This window comes from Tachypleus tridentatus, chromosome 1, assembly GCF_004210375.1.
Source record: "Tachypleus tridentatus isolate NWPU-2018 chromosome 1, ASM421037v1, whole genome shotgun sequence".
Taxonomy (NCBI): Eukaryota; Metazoa; Arthropoda; class Merostomata; order Xiphosura; family Limulidae; genus Tachypleus; species Tachypleus tridentatus.
Genome location: NC_134825.1, coordinates 161,696,110 through 161,714,967, shown reverse-complemented (window position 1 = coordinate 161,714,967; position 18,858 = coordinate 161,696,110). Strand labels below are relative to the sequence as shown.

General features: G+C 35.7%; 1 protein-coding gene across 2 annotated transcripts in view; it reads right to left on the bottom strand.

Moving 5' to 3' along the window:
• Positions 1-18,858, bottom strand: part of LOC143229278 (sodium/calcium exchanger 3-like) — a 113,754-nt gene that overhangs the window by 68,788 nt on the left and 26,108 nt on the right. Inside the window, exon 2 of one of the 2 annotated variants that reach the window (XM_076461404.1) lies at positions 10,202-12,129. In XM_076461404.1, coding sequence (XP_076317519.1) covers positions 10,202-11,925 — 1,724 coding nt within the window. In that variant the 5' untranslated portion in view covers positions 11,926-12,129. Of the gene's footprint in view, positions 1-10,201; positions 12,130-18,858 lie in introns of those variants that run through there. The other variant, XM_076461413.1, reaches the window with a different exon arrangement.

Sequence of the window (18,858 nt, the reverse complement as noted above, 5' to 3'; positions counted from 1 at the left end):
ATTTACTAATGTTACTAACACTGTCTTATTTAAGTAATTCATACTTTACGGTACTTTATCAAACTCTTAGGTTTCATCAACTTAATGGTAGTTGGCAAGATAAGTAAAATAAAAAATAATTAATATTTGTGTATCTCTTCTGTTATTGTTAATTTGTTATGTTACTTTGCAAGTAATATTTATGATAAAAAAATTCAAGACAACATATATCACCCAATACTCATATCTGAGCAAAAATAATTTGTTAGAAATTTTGATTTTCTTTTGTAAAAAACGTTTATAATATTTAATGAAACTTACCAAATCGTATCGGATAATGTATCGATATAATCGTATCACGGCTTCACGATACAAGGGCATACTGCGCTAGACGCCTCTAAATTAGCAGAAAAAGATTAGTGGTAAAGAAGTTAGTCAATACCACCCACCGCCAGCTCTTTGACTACTCTTTTACCAACGAAGAGTGCGATTGACCATCACATTATAACGTCCCCACGGCTGAAAGGGCGAGCATGTTTGGTGGGACGGGACTCGAACACGCGACAATAAACAAATAACCAAACATAGCAGGGGCAGAAAGTGTTTGTGCGTCTACTTTAATGGTCAGTTGTGTAGCTTTCAGGTGAATTACTTGGCGCAATCTCTCCTCATAGCCCTCCATGATTGTTTGACAGTACTCGACTGGTATTTTCTTCCATTCTTCTTTACAGAAGGCCTCCAACTCTTGCAAGTTTTTTGAATTACGCTGATGAACCCTGGTCTTCAACTCGTACCAAACGTTTTCAATTGGGTTGAGATCGGGTGACTGCGATGGCCACTCCAGAACACTTATATGGTTCCTCTGCCACCAGGATTGCACATATTTCGATGTGTGCTTAGGTCATTGTCGTGATGGGAGATCCAAGACGCCCAAGTCGCAAGTTCCGAGCGTCATTCTTGATATAAGTGCCTAATATATCAACGTACTTTTCTTTTTTCATGATTCCGTTGACCCGGTGAAGGCTTCCTACACCAAAAGAGCTAAAGGAACCCCATAGCATGATCGAGCCACCTCCGTGTTTAACTGTAGGGACGGTGTTCTTTGAAGATTTCGTTCCCCGTTCTTACGGAAAATATTGCGAACATCATTGTGGCCGAAAAGCTCGATTTTACTCTCGTCTGACCAAAGAATACTCTTCCAATAGATAAAGGGTTTATCTACATGCTTCCTCGCATACCTCAATCGTGCTTCTAAATGAAGAGGCTTTAAATATGGAGTTCTACGGGAACGGCATGCTTTGAACCCAGAAGAACGTAACATGTTCGTAACTGTAGAGGTTCTTACTACAACACCAGTTTCCTTTACTAGTTTCTGTATGTCATTACGTGTTAAACGAGGTTTCCTACTAACTTCTCTGAGAGCCTTCCTCTTGGTTCTCTCTGGAATTTTGGTGGGGCGTCCGGAACGAGAGAGGTTAGCAGTTGATCCTGTAAGCTTAAACTTGGCAATTATGCTTTGAACATTAGATTTCGGCACATTAAGTTGTGTAGTAATACCGGAAAGAGACACGCGAGACTTGTATTTTACAATAATTCGGTTTTTTAAATCACTGGACAGTTGTTTCCCTGTTCACCATGATGACCAAGCAGATAATGACGGAGACGGCGCTATATTGCAGGAAGTACATTTTTTGCTGGCTAAATTCCAATAATTATGAACCCAATGTCTAGTTCTGGAATGGTATAATGTGGTTTATTCACCAAACTAAACAAAATATTTATGGGAATATCAGTTTTTTTCACACGTTCTGAACTGTACGAACATTTTCTGCTCCTCGTATTTTTGGTTATTTATTTATAAACAGTTTATTTGTCGTTTAATTTACATAAAAATGTATGTAGATGTGTGTTAGTATAATATTTATAATATACCTAACGTCTATTAGCCTAATCGTGATACTTTTTAAGTTATGAGCAAAAAACTACTCGAGACGAGTGGAAACGAACACTTTCTGTCGTAACTGTAAGTACCCAGTATTTTATTGATCATTTAATGTACGTCACCCAGTGGCATAGCGGTAAGGTTTGGTTTGTTTTGAATTTCGCGTATAGTTACTCGAGAACTGTCTGCCCTAGCCTTCCCTAATTTAGCAGTGAACGAATAGAAGGAAAGCAAATAGTCATCACCGCCCTCCGCCAATTACTGGGCTATTCTTTTACCAACAAAGAATGGGACTGACCGTAGCATTATAACGTCCCCACGGCTGAAAGGGCAAGCATGTTTGATGTGACGAGGATTCGAATCCGAGAACCTCGGATAACCAGTCGAGTGCCTTAACCACCTGGCCATGCCGGACCCATAGCAGTATGTCTGCAGTCTTACAGCGTTAGAAACCGCGTTTCGTTACCCTTGGTGGGAAAATCACAGATATCCCATCGTGTAGCTTTTTTTTACATGACATCAAACACATAAAATGTAAAATGCGCTGTACACTAAATACTTCCTTATGTATTTCCATTACGCTATTAAATTATTAAAATAATCCCCTTTAGTTTTCATTTACTCTGGGAGAGTAATCCCACACCAACGTGATAAAGACGTGTGTGTATGCTCCACGTTTCAGATAAATAAATAAACAACACAAAGGTATGAATGAAAACATTATTATTTTTTGTAACTTAATTTATATAAATTATAACATATATTCTAATTACGAGTTTTCCTGGAGCATGTTTAAATAATATTGTTAATTAGTTCTTATAAATAAAAGCTACAGAAATCGAATTTTAGAAATAACACAGAAAGTTAAGTATCTTATAATAAAACGATTTTTAATGCGGAAATCAGCAAGTTGCATGTCAACCGTAGCCGATATGAGTTTCATTGGAATAAAATATATCATGATTACATTTTGATATTGTTTTGGGTTACGTGGATAGTGGGTTTCCATTGAAAATTGACTGCTTTAGGTAAGGACATGTAACGGCCGTTTTCGATACAAAATAGTTAAATACTTTGATCAAAAAGATTCTTTCAGATTATATATTTAAGATTTTAAAGAAGTAATATTCATTGTATTTAATGGTTTTGAAAGTAAAGGAATATGGATTAATATGGGGTACCACAGTCATCTAGAAAGAGAGCTGCAACAAGTCGTGCCCTAGCTGAGATAACAATAACTGGGCGTTTTAACAGATGAGAATCAACGGATACAAACTTATGGCAAAAGCAGTCCATGTGTGCCAGGAAAAGCAGTCCGCAACGTACTCAAGAAGGATGTTCCTCTGGAAAAGCAAGCCAAGTCATGTGTACCGAAGCTGCTTACACAACATACTTGTTCAGCTGTCGCATACCTCAAGCATCTTGAGAATGAACAGTGTATTTACGTCATTCCATACCGGTCAGTTCCAGAATACAGAGCTTATAGATAGATTTCTATATAATCAATACTTTGATTAACGGTTTCTCACGAACGCGAGATTGCTTATGAAAAACATGCAGGGAGGAAATGTACTTCAGCCATGACAGCTTAACGGTGGAGACTTCTGTAATATAAACTACTCTGCAGGACTATTGTCAAAGTTAACGGTTGTCAGACAGAGTACACTCGAACTTAATAACCTGGACAGTAACAAAATAGTGAAGCCTCAAAATCGTTTTGATATTACGTATTCAACCTCTATATTTATATATATAAGACTAAACAACTGAAATTGATGATACTGTGTTCAACGATTTCGCGTTTGAGCTTCTATCCGAAGCGGCCCATTTCTGATAACAAAGACTTTCATCTTGGAAACGTCATAATGGTTAGAAGAGTTACACTGCATGGAAAGGTTAGTTTAGCCTTCGTGTGCAGATAGATCTAAGGTGATCATAAAATCAATCACCAAGCCTACTGGTTGTCTCTGAGGTATGTAGTTACGACTGCTTATTTGTATGTAGAGGCTGATGCATTTCAACGATGAGCTGTAATGTCCTCTAACATGTAATGTGGTTGTAGAGCCAGTTACTGTAGAATTCTCTGTAATGTGGAATAACAAATGTTTTTATTTCGTTGACAAGTTCTCTTAGCAAGGACATTGCTGCTGCTTCGACTATACTAAGTGGCATATAGAATTTTTGATTAATTATTTCTTAGATTATATCTATTTTTTACTTATCTTTAACGGGGATGGCACTTTAATATCAAGGACCTTCTACTGTTTTGGGGGTAGAACAACGTCAGTGGATCTTGAGTAGTTTTACTAACGTCAAAAAGACTTTAATGAGTTTTGAAAAAATCCGTCATTTTGGTACTCATAAAGACAGAGTTTTGGTCTTCAGAACATCAACGTTTTAGTCTTAATGGACATCGGGTTTTAGGAACGTTTCTCTCTGTTTCGTAAGAAAGAAACTGTAACCTTAGTGACCACGACTATTGGTGTTCTTGTAGTATATTGGGGTTATAAAGTGACTTACATGACACGTGGATACTGATGGCAAGGCACGAGACACTTATGTCAGAGGTTTCGAAAGTTTATTGAAGAGTTGAGTAAAAACTGATGAAATGTTCTACTTGAGCCCTTATGCAAGTAATGTCGTCTAAGTAGCAGTCAACAAAGTTAAGGAAATTGGTTCCAAAGCAGGTATAGAGAAGTTTCTGTTTTTTAATGAAATTAGGCTAACAAAACAGATTAGGAAAAAAATAAACAATTGTTAAGCCTCTGGAAAAAGCAGTAATTTGTTGATATTATTGGCTATTGAACTTGAAGATATTCATGGTGAAGACTAATTTGACTAGTTTAAAGAGGGTTTCAGTGATAAAATATTGTATCATGTTTCAGATCTAGAATGATGTGATTTCGAAGAATGACAGTGTATAGTGACTGTCCATCCACAGTGAACATGTAACTTAAAAAAATGTGTTAAATGTCTTTAAGATGATTCAAAACGTCTTTGGTATCTTTGGATAATCAGGGGATATATGAAAACGTTTGACTTAAGACTTGTTCTGTGGGGTAGTTATATTTTTTCAGGATAACCCAGAGTCTGAATCTGAGAAAATAACCAGATAGTTCCCCTGAGACTCAGCGATAAGTCTGCAGGTTTATAATGCAACAATCGTGGTTCAATACCCGCTGTGGGCACAGAGCAAATAAGTTATTGTGTAAATGAATTTTGCAGTGCATTATGCTGCCTAAAAATGTTAGAAAGATTAACAGATTTTAAAGCACGAATTAATTTAGAAAAAACAGTACAAAATGACGCAGTCAAAACTAGTCAGATAATTGACTTCATAATTTTGTAAAGTTGTGTTATTTTTCTCAGTTGATTTGTGTTTAAAAGGCTGTTAATTTATATAACATTTATAATCCGTTGTGTAGATTTGCCTTAAATATAAACCATCAGACGATGGATTGAAAATTCCGGTTCTTAGGTTTTTTTGTATCAGGTGTTTGGTGTGATGATGGATTTTATTGCTTTAAATAAGTTCGTTGATGTGTCGCTGAATGTGTTACTGATGCTCAAGGATGGTTATTTTATCGAGTGTGTTGTATAGGTTGTGATCTTCCAGTTGTCTGGTGGTTTATTTACATAATAATGTGAGACCATAGATATACTTTAGCCACCTAGTTTATTATTAAGCCTGGCTTCATTTAATGAGTACTAAAAATCACGTAAGCTGGAGATATTTCTCTTTTTTCCTTTACAGTTATCTACTTCAAATTCGAGATTAGGTGTGATCAAAATTTCGCATCTGTGGTGACAACTTTGAAATAAACATATTAAAAGTAGGCCCGGAATGGCCACTTGGGTTAAGGCGTTCGATTCGTAATCTGAGGATCGCGGGTTCGAATCCTCGTCACAACAAACGTGCTCGCCCTTTCAGCCGTGCGGACGTTATAATGGGACGGTCAATCCCACTATTTTTGGTAAAAGAGTAGTTCAAGAGTTGGCGGCAAGTGGTGATGACAAGTTTTCTTCCCTTTATTCTTACGCTGCTAAATTAGGGACGGCTCGCGCAGATAGCCCTCGTGCAGCTTTGCGCGAAATTAAAAACAGGCAAAAAACAAACACAAATTAAAAGTGATATAAACAATTAGAAAAAACAAAATGCATTAGCAGTTTATGTGAGGTTTGTCAAGAGCGTTTAGGCATATCCGTTTTTAAATGTTCTCCAGTTATATAGATAGATAGATAATGTTTGTCTCTCTTGCTCGGGCCAACTATTCTTGTCATTGTCGAAAGATAGCGAATTTATAAGAGAGTACATACAGTACCTTAAATGCTATTTTAAACGGACAAGTTAAAAGGAGTGATGAGCAATATTTATGTGATTTTATAATTAATTTTCTAGCGCATTCGTTTAGAATGCTTTGACGGATTACGGTTTGGTTTATTTTGAATTTCGCGCAAAGCTAAACGAAGGCTATCCGCGCTAGCCGTCCCTAATTTAGCAGTATAACACTAGAGAGAAGGCAGCTAGTCATCACCAACTATTGGGCTACTCTTTTATCAACGAATAATTGGATTGACTGTAACGTTATAACACCTTCACGGCTGAAAGGGCGAGCATATTTGGTGTGACGGAGATTCGAATCCGCGACCCTCAGATTACTAGTTGAGTGCCTTAACCACCTGGCCATGTCGGGCTCAGATTTCGGTAATATCTAGTATCACTGGAACAGTGTCTACTCTCGTCAAATTACCAGAGTCCGTCTGCAATAGTAACTTCATCTAAAAGCCTCTAAACACATTATTGTCTCGAAAACTTAATGTCGTGCTGAAAACTGAGACGCAACAGTTGAGCAGGTAGAATACAAGAAATCAGAGAAAGCTTGTATTTTATTTTGTAATACTCGGACTTTGTTTAATAAAATTATTTTCTCGATATTTTAATACTTAAAATATTTTTTTTGAAATAATTCTTAGTTTTCGTTAAATGAATCAACCAAAAAAATCAAATCTTATAATACCATATCTAGACCAGAAATATACTTTCTAATTTGAATTTTTATTTGTAGTTTTTTAAATGTTACATAGTAACAGTTAATCACACCAACACTTTCGATAATGCCTGTTAATCAGTAGCTAGATATCCAACTGGATATTATGGTGTGTACTCTACAGCAGCTATATGTCTCACTGTATGTTCTGGCCCGGCATGGCCAAGCGCGTTAAGGCGTGCGACTCGTAATCTGAGGGTCGCGGGTTTGCATCCGCGTCGCGCTAAACATGCTCGCCTTTCCAGCCGTGGGGGCGTTATAATGTGACGGTCAATCCCACTATTCGTTGGTGAAAGAGTATCCCAAGAGTTGGCGGTGGGTGGTGATGACTAGCTGCCTTTCCTCTAGTCTTACACTGCTAAATTAGGGACGGCTAGCACAGATAGCCCTCGAGTAGCTTTGTGCGAAATTCAAAAACAAAACAAACAAATAAACCTTACTATTGTGTGGTAGATAGCAATTTACTTCTATAACTAAGTCTTACTAGCGTAAATTGCTCACTACTACACGCTAGCAAGGCTTAGTTATAGAGGTAAATTCCTAGCTACCACACGCTAACAAGGCTTAGTTATAGAGGTAAATTGCAAGCTACCACATGCAGAGTAAGGTTTAGTTAGATAATAAATAGTAATTTACCTCTAACTATGTTGTTGTTACTGTTTTTTTAGCTCAAGGTTACGCAATGGGTCATTTACGCCCTGTAAATACGCAGAATCGAATCCTCGATTTTAGCATTTTAAGTCCTTATTATCAATGATCAACCTGAGAAATGGTTCAATGAAACAATACTTCAGATGATGTTTAAAATATATTTTTTTGGTACCTGAGCAGCTGAAATATATTTATGTGAATAAACCTTAAAATAATTATCTTAACTTAAAATCGATGACATGATTATTTGTTTGTTTTTCCAAGAATTTAAACAAAATCGTGGGAGTCTATAACAATGTTTCTAGTTTTTCAACTGCAAAGTTGCTTCATGTACAACACAAATTGCGGCAAGTTTAGACAAACAAAATTAACTGTTTTTCTTTTCCTTGTCAGATGACAAAAGTTTTCACTGACCTTTAAATTGAGAGAAGTACTTTGTGAACAGAATGCACAGCGTGATGCTAAGAAAATAGATTACTTTTGGACAAAGAATGTAGCAATCTCTTCAGACGCAAAATATTATACACTCAGATCATAAAGATGTGTTCAGATCGGAGATTTATAAATTAAAAAGCTGGGATATACCTTGTACTTATTGATATTGAAAGAAAAGGAATATGCGTCAATTTTATAAACCATGACCATTCAGAAAGAGACTTGTAGCGAGTCGTACGCGTACCAAACAACATAATCAAAAGGATCTCTGTCCGGAAACGAGGCCAACGAAGTATGGACCCATCAAGGCATATTTTTTAGTCATACGTCTAGTTCTATCAAAGTATACTTCAACCAGCTGTAGAATAAAATGGGTGTTCGTGCTATTCCATACGAAGACGTTACGCTGAAACATGTGCGAGTGAACTGTTAAACCGGGAGCTAGGAAACCATCGTCTTAGTACACTAGGTGGATTATGGAAAGCAGCAGGGAAGAATGTTGTGGTTTGGACTTCGTAGCCATACGAGGAGAATTTTCATGTTAGATATTACACAGCAGAATAATTGCAGAGATGCATTGTCGTCAGAGAGAGTGTGTCCGGACGTAGAGACCTGGACTGTAACAGCATGGTAAAGCTCGAAGATCATTTAAAGTTAAGGAACTCAACCCTTATGAAACCTTGAATGTAGGATTTTAAATCTCAAGCTATTTTATTTTATTTATATTTAATTTATGTTCGGTGAATTATTCTGATCGTGAATTAAAATTGCATGAAAAATTATACATGCTTTTTGCAAAAAGTCATTTTAATAAAAACTATATTTAGAGTATGTTTTAAACGTAAAAGCAGCACAGAAAATTTCTGGGAAAATGCATTGAGAAAATATAATAAAACTTAAAATAAATTAGCAGTATACAGGGACTAAACAAAAAGTGGCCTCCTCGAAAATGTTGTTAATGTTATATCTTTTATTAGATAACAGAAAATTATGTAAAACTGTTTTTAGAACTCACTCGACAAGATGTGTTAAATTCCTAATTCTTGATGACTAGAAACCCACTTGATATAAAAATGTGTCTCAGAACGGCTGGTATGAATCTTAACACTTTTATTGATAAGGAGAGAACAACGTTTCGACCTTCCGAGTTTGTTAACCTGAAGATGACCTCGGAAGGTCGAAACGTTGTTCTCTTCTTTTCAATACTCAGTGTTTAAACTAGTGTTTTTTATTATTTATTGTAATAATAATTAAAAAATAGTTTCAGGTATTAGTGGGTTTATGGCCAAAAGTTCGTTTACAGCAAGGATTGCTTAAGTGATGAAACAATTCATTTTGCTCTCTATGATTAAATATCTAAGAAAAGGTAACTGTATTTTTAATTGACTTTGTGCTTTACTCTAAGTAAGTAGCTTGAACTAATCATACGTTAGTTGCTCTGTGGATTACTCGTATTAGATAGAAACATCACGAATATCTAGCACAATTGAAATAAAAACTGTCTGATTCGAAATTTCAATTAAAGCATTACGTTCGACAAACGTAGCTATTCAAAAGACATAATCTCAGTATAGTTCATAAATCGAACACTTAGTTTTTTAAGTATTTTGTAAGTAAATAGCATTCTATTCTTTCACGCTGATTTCAATAACAGTATTAGTTTAAAATAATTGATATCTAAAATATTTTTCTTTTCTAGTTGTACTATTTATATAGTAGTATTTTTATATTTTTATTTTATATTTTATATTTATATAGTAGTATTTTTGTTGTACGTATTTTACCGTCGGATAATTTTGTAAAGGTAAATTAGTAAATGGGTCTAAGGAGATATTACTGGTATCAAAGTAAAAAATGTTCAAATCGCTGGGGTTACAACTTGGTGAATCAATGCATTTTAATAATTATAAGTTTTTACTTTTTAATATTGTCTAGTTCCTCTTGGACAGGTGGTATTACATTAATTACAGGGTTACTTCTAAGTTATGGTCCATGTAGGTCGATTGCGTTGGTCAGGAATTAATGGTATTCATTCAAAATTAATAGTTTTTTACAGAAATCAGAATAGCCTGATATTTTGTACGTAAATATTAGAATTAGAACCAAGAAACAAGCAAAAAACATTACTCAGAAATGCTCAACTCACCAAGTTTCATTATTTTGGAAGACAAGCTCTCCTATAACTTCTTCAAAGTCCTTGTTTCTCTTACCGGTTCCATCTGTGGTCCTGAATGGTACAATCACGGTGCCTCGAGCTCCGCTGTATCGACAAACTTTCAAAGGTAAAATTCCAACCGATTCAGAGGTTTCAACCTCCACTTCCGGAAAAGCAAATATACCGCTGTGGTCGTCGTCCAAGATCATCACCGTGGCGAGAGCTGTCGTGGACAACTGGATAAGAGGACGCGGTCCTATATTACCAATAGAGCCATTCATAGAACCAGCCGGGCCATCTGAGCCCAGGTATCTAGGATTGGTCAGTCGGACGTAGAAGTGCTCGTCTTCTTCAAAAACTTCATCATCGATAACCTTGATATATATCTGTTTTAGAGCTTCCCCTGGGCGGAAGACCAGAGTACCCTCCACGTGCTCGTAGTCAGAGCCAGCGTTAGCGGTTCCATCTTCCGTGTGGAAGTCTACACAGATTGTGTGGTTAGTATCACCTTCTCTGGTGACAGTAACAGCAAACTCTCCTACATTCTCCATCACAGTGTAATGGAAAGGATCGAAACCGATAATAACGACTTCTTCTTTCTCCAGCATGCTCTCTTCTTTCTTCATCTCGCGCCTTTCAAATTTCCGCCTCATGAGGTTTCCGCCCCCAGTTAATTTTTTAGTAGCCTGAATACGGTAGTAGGCTCGGCTTTTTGGACCACGGTTAAGGATTTCCTCGCGGGCCATCAGTTCCAAATCATCCATTGGGCAGTCGGGATTTTTATGGCGAAGTTCTCGGAGAATATTAATAAATAACCTTCGATGTTCTTCAAATTCTCGACTTTCTTCGTTGCCATCTTCTTCAAGCGCCCTCACGTCTCCATCAGGCAAGTAATTAGCCTTAGTACTTTCCATCTCAATATCTTCCCCTTCTGTTCCCACAATCATCCCACTCTTCTTCATCCGATACTTCTTAGATAAATACTTGTAAATCAGAAGACGTCGATCAGCAATGTAAGCCGTTAGGACAGTAGCAGGGAAAAAAAGAAAAGTTGTCACACCTTCCCACACTTCGATAACTCCATAAGATGACCAGGTCAGGATGAGATAGAGCCATATGTATGCAAAAACACTCCAGGTCATGGTGACAAAGAACACTCTCAGATGCTTAATTTTTCTACTCTCGTCTTCAGGGATAGAATAAACACAGATAGCAATGATGACAAACATATTAAAGGCTGCACTACCAACTATGGTTCCTGGGCCAAGTTCTCCCGCTTCAAAGTTCTGACCGTAAACTTCGATTATAGAGAGAAGAATTTCTGGTGCGGAAGAACCCAAAGCCATGAGAGTAAGATTAGAAACGGTCTCGTTCCAAATTCTTACGCTAATAGTTTGTTTTTCGCCGTTCGTCTTTTTAATGACAATTTCCTTTTCTTTGGATGTAATAACTTCAATCGACGCCATGAAACGATCGGCTATTATCGATACACCAACAAACATGTAAGCTAGAGCGAAAAAGTACACTATTCCTCTTGCGACAATGTCTCCAGTACTTAGATTTCCACTGGGCTGCCACAGTGGTAATAGTAACCCATCCTTACATTTGGTCGAGTTACTTTCTGTTGCCATTGTCGGCGAAAACAAAAAACACCACAAATAAATTATTATCGTCCATGTTTGTAAAGCGCAAGTTAAAAAACTACTGTGGTTCATTTTGATTACAAAGCTAACTGTAGGACTTTAATTCTGCTTATGAAGAATTTTGGAGCAGCTGTTTAACAAACAGTAACAGTTTTCTATTGAATCAGAAGCATAGGAAATCTTGCATCAAGTCATTACTGATGATAGTAGTCCATTTTTTCCAATATTTATCTCACTTCTTGGTTCCTATCCATCTGGATTTATTGAATATTGTGTCTAGAAATAAGAAAGAAAGAAACGGTTTTAATGATAGGTTGACAATTGACAACAATACTCAAATAACTGATCTATTACACTATGAATTCACAGTAACTTTGAGTTCTTTCGTATAAACTATTCTTATTATTAAGTTACATACTACTTCCATTTTAATGTTACCCCTAGTGGCACCGCAGTATGTCTGTAGCCTCACACCGCTAAAAACCAGGTTTCGATACCTGTGTTGGGCAGAGCTCAAATAGCTAATTGTATATCTTTGTGCTTCGTTACAAACAAATATTTTAATATTGTTTTGAGTATTGGTGAAAATATTTAATGTATAAACTATAATAATTTATTTTTATTTTATTTATATATTTCTTAATCATATCTCTCCTGACGATTACCTGGCATTGGTAAGTTAATATGAGAATTTAAGTTAAACTAAACCTACTAAACTGACTAAATGTTATGAGGTTTTGGTAGAATTAGAGATGAATATATTGAAAGTAGCGAGTGCATTTAAGTAATGTATAAGTGTATTCTGGAAATTACGTTTTTTTGTTTCATGACCTAGCATATACCCAGTTAGGACTTATATTAAATTATGTATGTTAATTTAATTACTGGGATTAACTGTGATCCATGTAGGTCACTCCAAGCGAAGGTTCATACAGTATATATAATTAACTAAAATACTATGAATTCTTGGTTCACGATGTAGTAAACAGTTTATGACGAAAAACAGTTTCTATGAAGAGTACACTGAAATTATTTAGAAAAATACTTATTAACCAAAGATTTTGTTGATGTAAAGACAAATAGTAAGAATAGATGTTAGTATTTTGACACTATTTACTTTCTCACGCGCTGTATGTGATCACAAACTTATTTTATGTTTTGTATCAATCAACAACTTTACAAGAGAATAAATAAAGTGAAAGTCCAACAGGTTGGTAAATATTAATTAGATAATGTCTCGTGGCAAGTGGACTGATTACAACTAACGACAGTGAAATTCAAAATTTATATTACTGTGTTTAGTTAAGTACCCATACTAAACAATGGACTGATCATAACTAATGACAGTGAAACTCCAAATTTTGTATTACACTGTTTAGTTAAGTACCCATACTAAACGATGGACTGATTACAACTAATGACAGTGAAACTCCAAATTTTATATTACTGTGTTTAGTTAAGTACCCATACTAAACGATGGACTAATTATAACTAATGACGGTGAAACTCCAAATTTTGTATTACACTGTTTAGTTAAGTACCCATACTAAACGATGGACTGATTATAACTAAAGACAGTGAAATTCAAAATTGTATATTACTGTGTTTAGTTAAGTACCCATACTAAACGATGGACTGATTATAACTAATGACAGTGAAATTCAAAATTGTATATTACTGTGTTTAGTTAAGTACCCATACTAAACGATGGACTGATTATAACTAATGACAGTGAAATTCAAAATTGTATATTACTGTGTTTAGTTAAGTACCTATACTAAACGATGGACTGATTATAACTAATGACAGTGAAATTCAAAATTGTATATTACTGTGTTTAGTTAAGTACCCATACTAAACGATGGACTGATTATAACTAATGACAGTGAAATTCAAAATTGTATATTACTGTGTTTAGTTAAGTACCCATACTAAACGATGGACTGATTATAACTAATGACAGTGAAATTCAAAATTTTATATTACAGTGTTTAGTTAAGTACCCATACTAAACAACAATTTTAAAATACCTCTTACTTGGATTCTTTCCATGCTGTTTGGTTGCTTTTGTAAATTATACATTAAAAAAAAACCGTCGACTTGGTTCAGATTAAAATCTGTTCCATTTTTCATGAGAAGTAGCATAATTAAATAAGAAACCAGATAGCAAGCAAGAAAACGTTTATTTTAAAATTAACCAACCAAAACTGTACAGCATGAGAGAGTACAATTTATTAAAAAAACTAACCAATCGAAACCATGCACAAGAAGAGAATCCAGTTAGTTAATTAGGCTAACCAATGAAATACAGAGCACAAGACAATCCCGTTAATTAAGTAGACTAACAGTTACATTTAAAGAGAAAACAGCTACAGCTTACATTCTAGTTAGGCTAAGCCTAAAAAAATGATTTTTCACATGAAATCACAGCTGTTGAAAAAAACAACAGCAATGAGTAATGTTTATGTAATTATAGCGTTAAAAGAGTTACTTATAACAATCCTAACACAGGTAAGGTTAGTTTAACATTCATTTCAATGTACAATTACCTATTTGTTTTCACAAACAATATAATTTTTACCACCTTCACCTAATGAAATTCATTTCTAGTGTCCTCTTATATGGTTCATTTCAGATTCTGTCTCTTATGATTCTTTGTAATATGTATATATATGAAAGCTGTTTAATCTCAGGATATGTTTTATTAGTATGTTAATACTGGTTTGTTAAATCTCTCTCAAAGAGTTACTTCAGTCTAATGAGCAGAGCAAATTCTTTGAGTGTATGTAACAAGATTTATCTTTTATTGGTATAATCTAACATCTACATAGCTCTCTGAGGCAAAGTAGGATTTGTTCTCCTATGATTCGCAAACACTGTTCATTCAATGGCATGGCTAACACAATGTTCAACGAATAAAGTTTGAGCTTATGACAGAGTAGTTAACGTTATGTTATTGTCTCTGGTAATTTTCTAAGATATTCGTGGACTGATTATGAGATATAATTCTGTTTGTACCCTGAAAAGTAGCTTTAGAGATTCTGACTATTTTGTCATTAAATTAAACAGGTTTTGTATGTGTACTCGCAAATATTGAAACTTATTCTTTGGAAACAAACTATATTTTATACGTTTGAATTACATTTTTCTGTGCATGTGTATATATGCATGTATATATGTGTATATATCTATCTATCTGTATGTATATACAACTTTTATAGTAACGATGGTCTCACAACTGCGCGGCATAACCAGATGGCTAAGGCGCTCGACTCGTAATCTGAGGTTCGTGGGTTCGAATCCCCGTTACAGCCAACATGCTTGCCCTTTCAGCCATGGGAGCATTATAATGTGACGATCAATCCTAATACTCGTCGGTATTTAAAAGAGTAGCCTCAGAGTAGACAGTGGGTGGTGATGACAATGTGCCTTTCCTTTAGTCTCACATTGCTAAATTAGAGACGGCAAGCGCAGATAGCCCTCGTTAGCTTTTCGCGAAATTCAAAAGAAACAAGCTCGTAACTGTTATTTTAAAAAATATCTGAGCTACTACATACCTAAATATAAACGCATCTGAAACATTTGCATTCCATTGAAACAAAGATGAGTTCTTAAAAGACAGCAAGATGTCATGTTAGATGGGTTCTTCAGAGAAGACAACAAGCCGTTATGTCTTCAAACCACTCGCAACCTAATCTTGTTTAATCCTATAAAATATGTCACTGGGTTTATAAACAGATTTATTCTCGTTGTTAAACCTATAAAACATGTCTTTAGATTTATAAACACGGATTTTTTGTTCGTTAATCGTATAAAATATGCCATTGGATTCATAAACAGTTTCTTTAGTCGTAGTTACCATTGGTTAAGACACTTTGAAAGAGCAAAATAAAGTGTTTTTCGATGAACTTCACTAAATATCAATAAGTGCTATTTTAACTTACGTTAAAAATACACGTTATGTAAAATAATTGCTTTATAATTATAAGAACTTATAAGTGAAAACAAAGATGGTTGTCATGGTAATATGTTCACACTAATAATTACGCAAAGTTAGTCTACGCATATCTTTCGAAATTGCTTCTCCAAAATACTTTACATTATTCACTTTTGTATCATTTAAAATTCAGTAAACTTATGGAACAACTGAAACTTAGGCCCGACATCGCCAGGTTGTTAAGACATCGACTCACAATCCAAGGGTCGCGGGTTTGAATCCACGTCGCACCAAACATGCACGCCCTTTTAGCTGTGGGTATGTTATAATGTTACGGTCAATCCCACTATTCGTTGATAAAAGAGTAGCTCAAGAGTTAGCGGGGGAGGTGATAACTAGCTGCCTTCCCTCTAATCTTACACTGCAAAATTGGGGACGGCTAACGCAAATAGCCTTTATGTAGCTTTGCACGAAATTCAAAACAAACAAACTGAAACGTATTGTAAAAAAAGGTAGTCTCAAAATTATATTTGTTTAGTTTCCTGCTTTCAATAAAGATGTTAAATATTTATGATTTGACGTTTCCTAAGTTAACCTGGTTTGTTTTACTTTAAAACGTGTGCAGAAACGATGTATTCCCTGCATTAGCCCAACTTGAATTTTAATGTTAACTTTCACGGTGCTGTGTTTCTTATCTCTGCCAACGCAGCCAATGTTAAATAGTTTAATGATGAGAGAGTATTCTAAGATATCTGGTAAACGCACGTATTTCTCTTGTAATGAGTAAATTCTTCATCATTAGGGAATACTATAAACAGATAACCCACTGTACAGCTTTACTCAACATTTCCGAAACAATGCTCGGAACTTACATGAAACCTGAACCAAAAAATATTTTAAAATTATTACATTCAACTTTATCTAATGACCTTGGTTAGAGGTCATACCAACGAGGCCCGACATGACCAGGCGGGTTAAGACGTTCGACTCGCAGTCTGAGGGTCGTGGATTCGAATCCCCGTCACACCAAACATGCTCGCCCCTTCAGCCGTGGGGGCGTTATAATGTGACGGTCAATTCCACTATTTGTTGGTAAAAGAGTAGCCCAAGAGCCGGCGGAAAGTAGTGATGGCTAGCTGCCTTCTCTCTAGTCTTACACTGCTAAACTAGGGACCGTGTAACTTTGCGTGAAATTCAAAAAACAAACAAACAAACTTACCAAAGACAAGTAAAGAGAGCAAAAGCGACAGACAACTTAATAGAAAAATAAGATATGATTTATATTAAATTAACAAACGCATAGAAAAATGTTGCAGTATATACATTGATTAAAAAGTTCAAATCGCATTTGGTGAGATTTGAGCTTCGCTGTCTTACAATTGTAAAAGTTATGAGTGCTGTGAAAGGGAAGCACGTCGACCATTGAACATAAAATGCACAGAAACAACGTAAAAATATGAGTTGGGAAGTTTACGAAGGAGCTGAGAATAAAATATTTTACGATGATATTAAACTTACTGTAAGACTGCTGTGTTAAATGTCGTTTACGTAAATTTTAATAACGGATATTTTTATATACTTATCAAACAAGGAGGAAAATTACAACAGTTATGTGAACTTTATAAGCTAATAGAAAGAAACCAGCCACCTTGGCTAATTTTCAAAAACTACAGACGTCTACGCTGAAAACAGACAAAAAACAAATAAACCAGAAGTTGAAGGGCGAAGTGAATTCTTAGTTTTATGTTTGGTTTCCTCTTGAACATTGTTCATGGACAGTTCTCAACCTGTTCACATTTTAAACTTCCACGCTTTAAAAAAAACACTTCAGTCGTGCTCTGTGTACAAACGTCAATAAGTTTTCGTACATTATTTGTCTAAGAGATTGATTTTACTAGCCAAACGCCCCCTACATCAAGAACTACGAATGAAATCGATAGAAACAATACCGAAGGTTACCAAAGCTATGTTCTATAAGCTAAGAAAAAGAAGAGAAAATACTAAGAAACAGGTAGTCTAATTAAGGCAGTCAAGACAACCTGACGTGTCTTCTAAAAACAGATCAGGCCAAGGCTGAGAGACTATAAGGCCTATACATTCTTTATCAGCAATTGTGCCGTTCCTTGAAAAACCTTAATTCCGTTGACAACAGCATCCACTTCATCATGAAAATATAGAACAACACCCTGCCGTTCTCTGTCAAACTTTAATTCCGTTGACAACAGCATCCACTTCACCATGAAAATATAGAACAACAACACCGTGCCATTCTCTGTCTAACCTTAATTTCGTTGACAACAGTATCCACTTCATCATGGAAATATAGAACAACAACACCGTGCCGTTCTCTATCAAACCTAATTACGTTGACAACAGTATCCACTTCACCATGGAAATACAGAACAACAACACCGTGCCGTTCTCTGTCAAACCTTAATTCCGTTGACAACAGTATCCACTTCACCATGGAAATATAGAGCAACAACACCGTGCCGTTCTCTATCAAACCTAATTACGTTGACAACAGTATCCACTTCACCATGGAAATATAGAGCAACAACACCGTGCCGTTCTCTATCAAACCTAATTACGTTGACAACAGTATCCACTTCACCATGGAAATATAGAGCAACAACACCGTGCCGTTCTCTATCAAACCTAATTACGTTGACAACAGTATCCACTTCATCATGGAAATATAGAGCAACAACACCGTGCCGTTCTCTATCAAACCTAATTACGTTGACAACAGTATCCACTTCATCATGGAAATATAGAACAACAACACCCTGCCGTTCCTTGATAAACCTTAATTTCGTTGACAACAGTATCCACTTTACCATGGAAATATAGAACAACAACTTCGTGCCGTTCCTTGAAAAACCTTAATTCCGTTGACAATAGTATGCAATTACCCATGGAAATATAGAGAAAACCGTGGTGTTCCTTGACAAACCTTACTTCCGTTGACAACAGTATCCACTTCACCATAGAAATATAGAGCAACAACACCGTGCCGTTCCTTGTCAAACCTTAATTCCGTTGACAACAGTATCCACTTCACCATG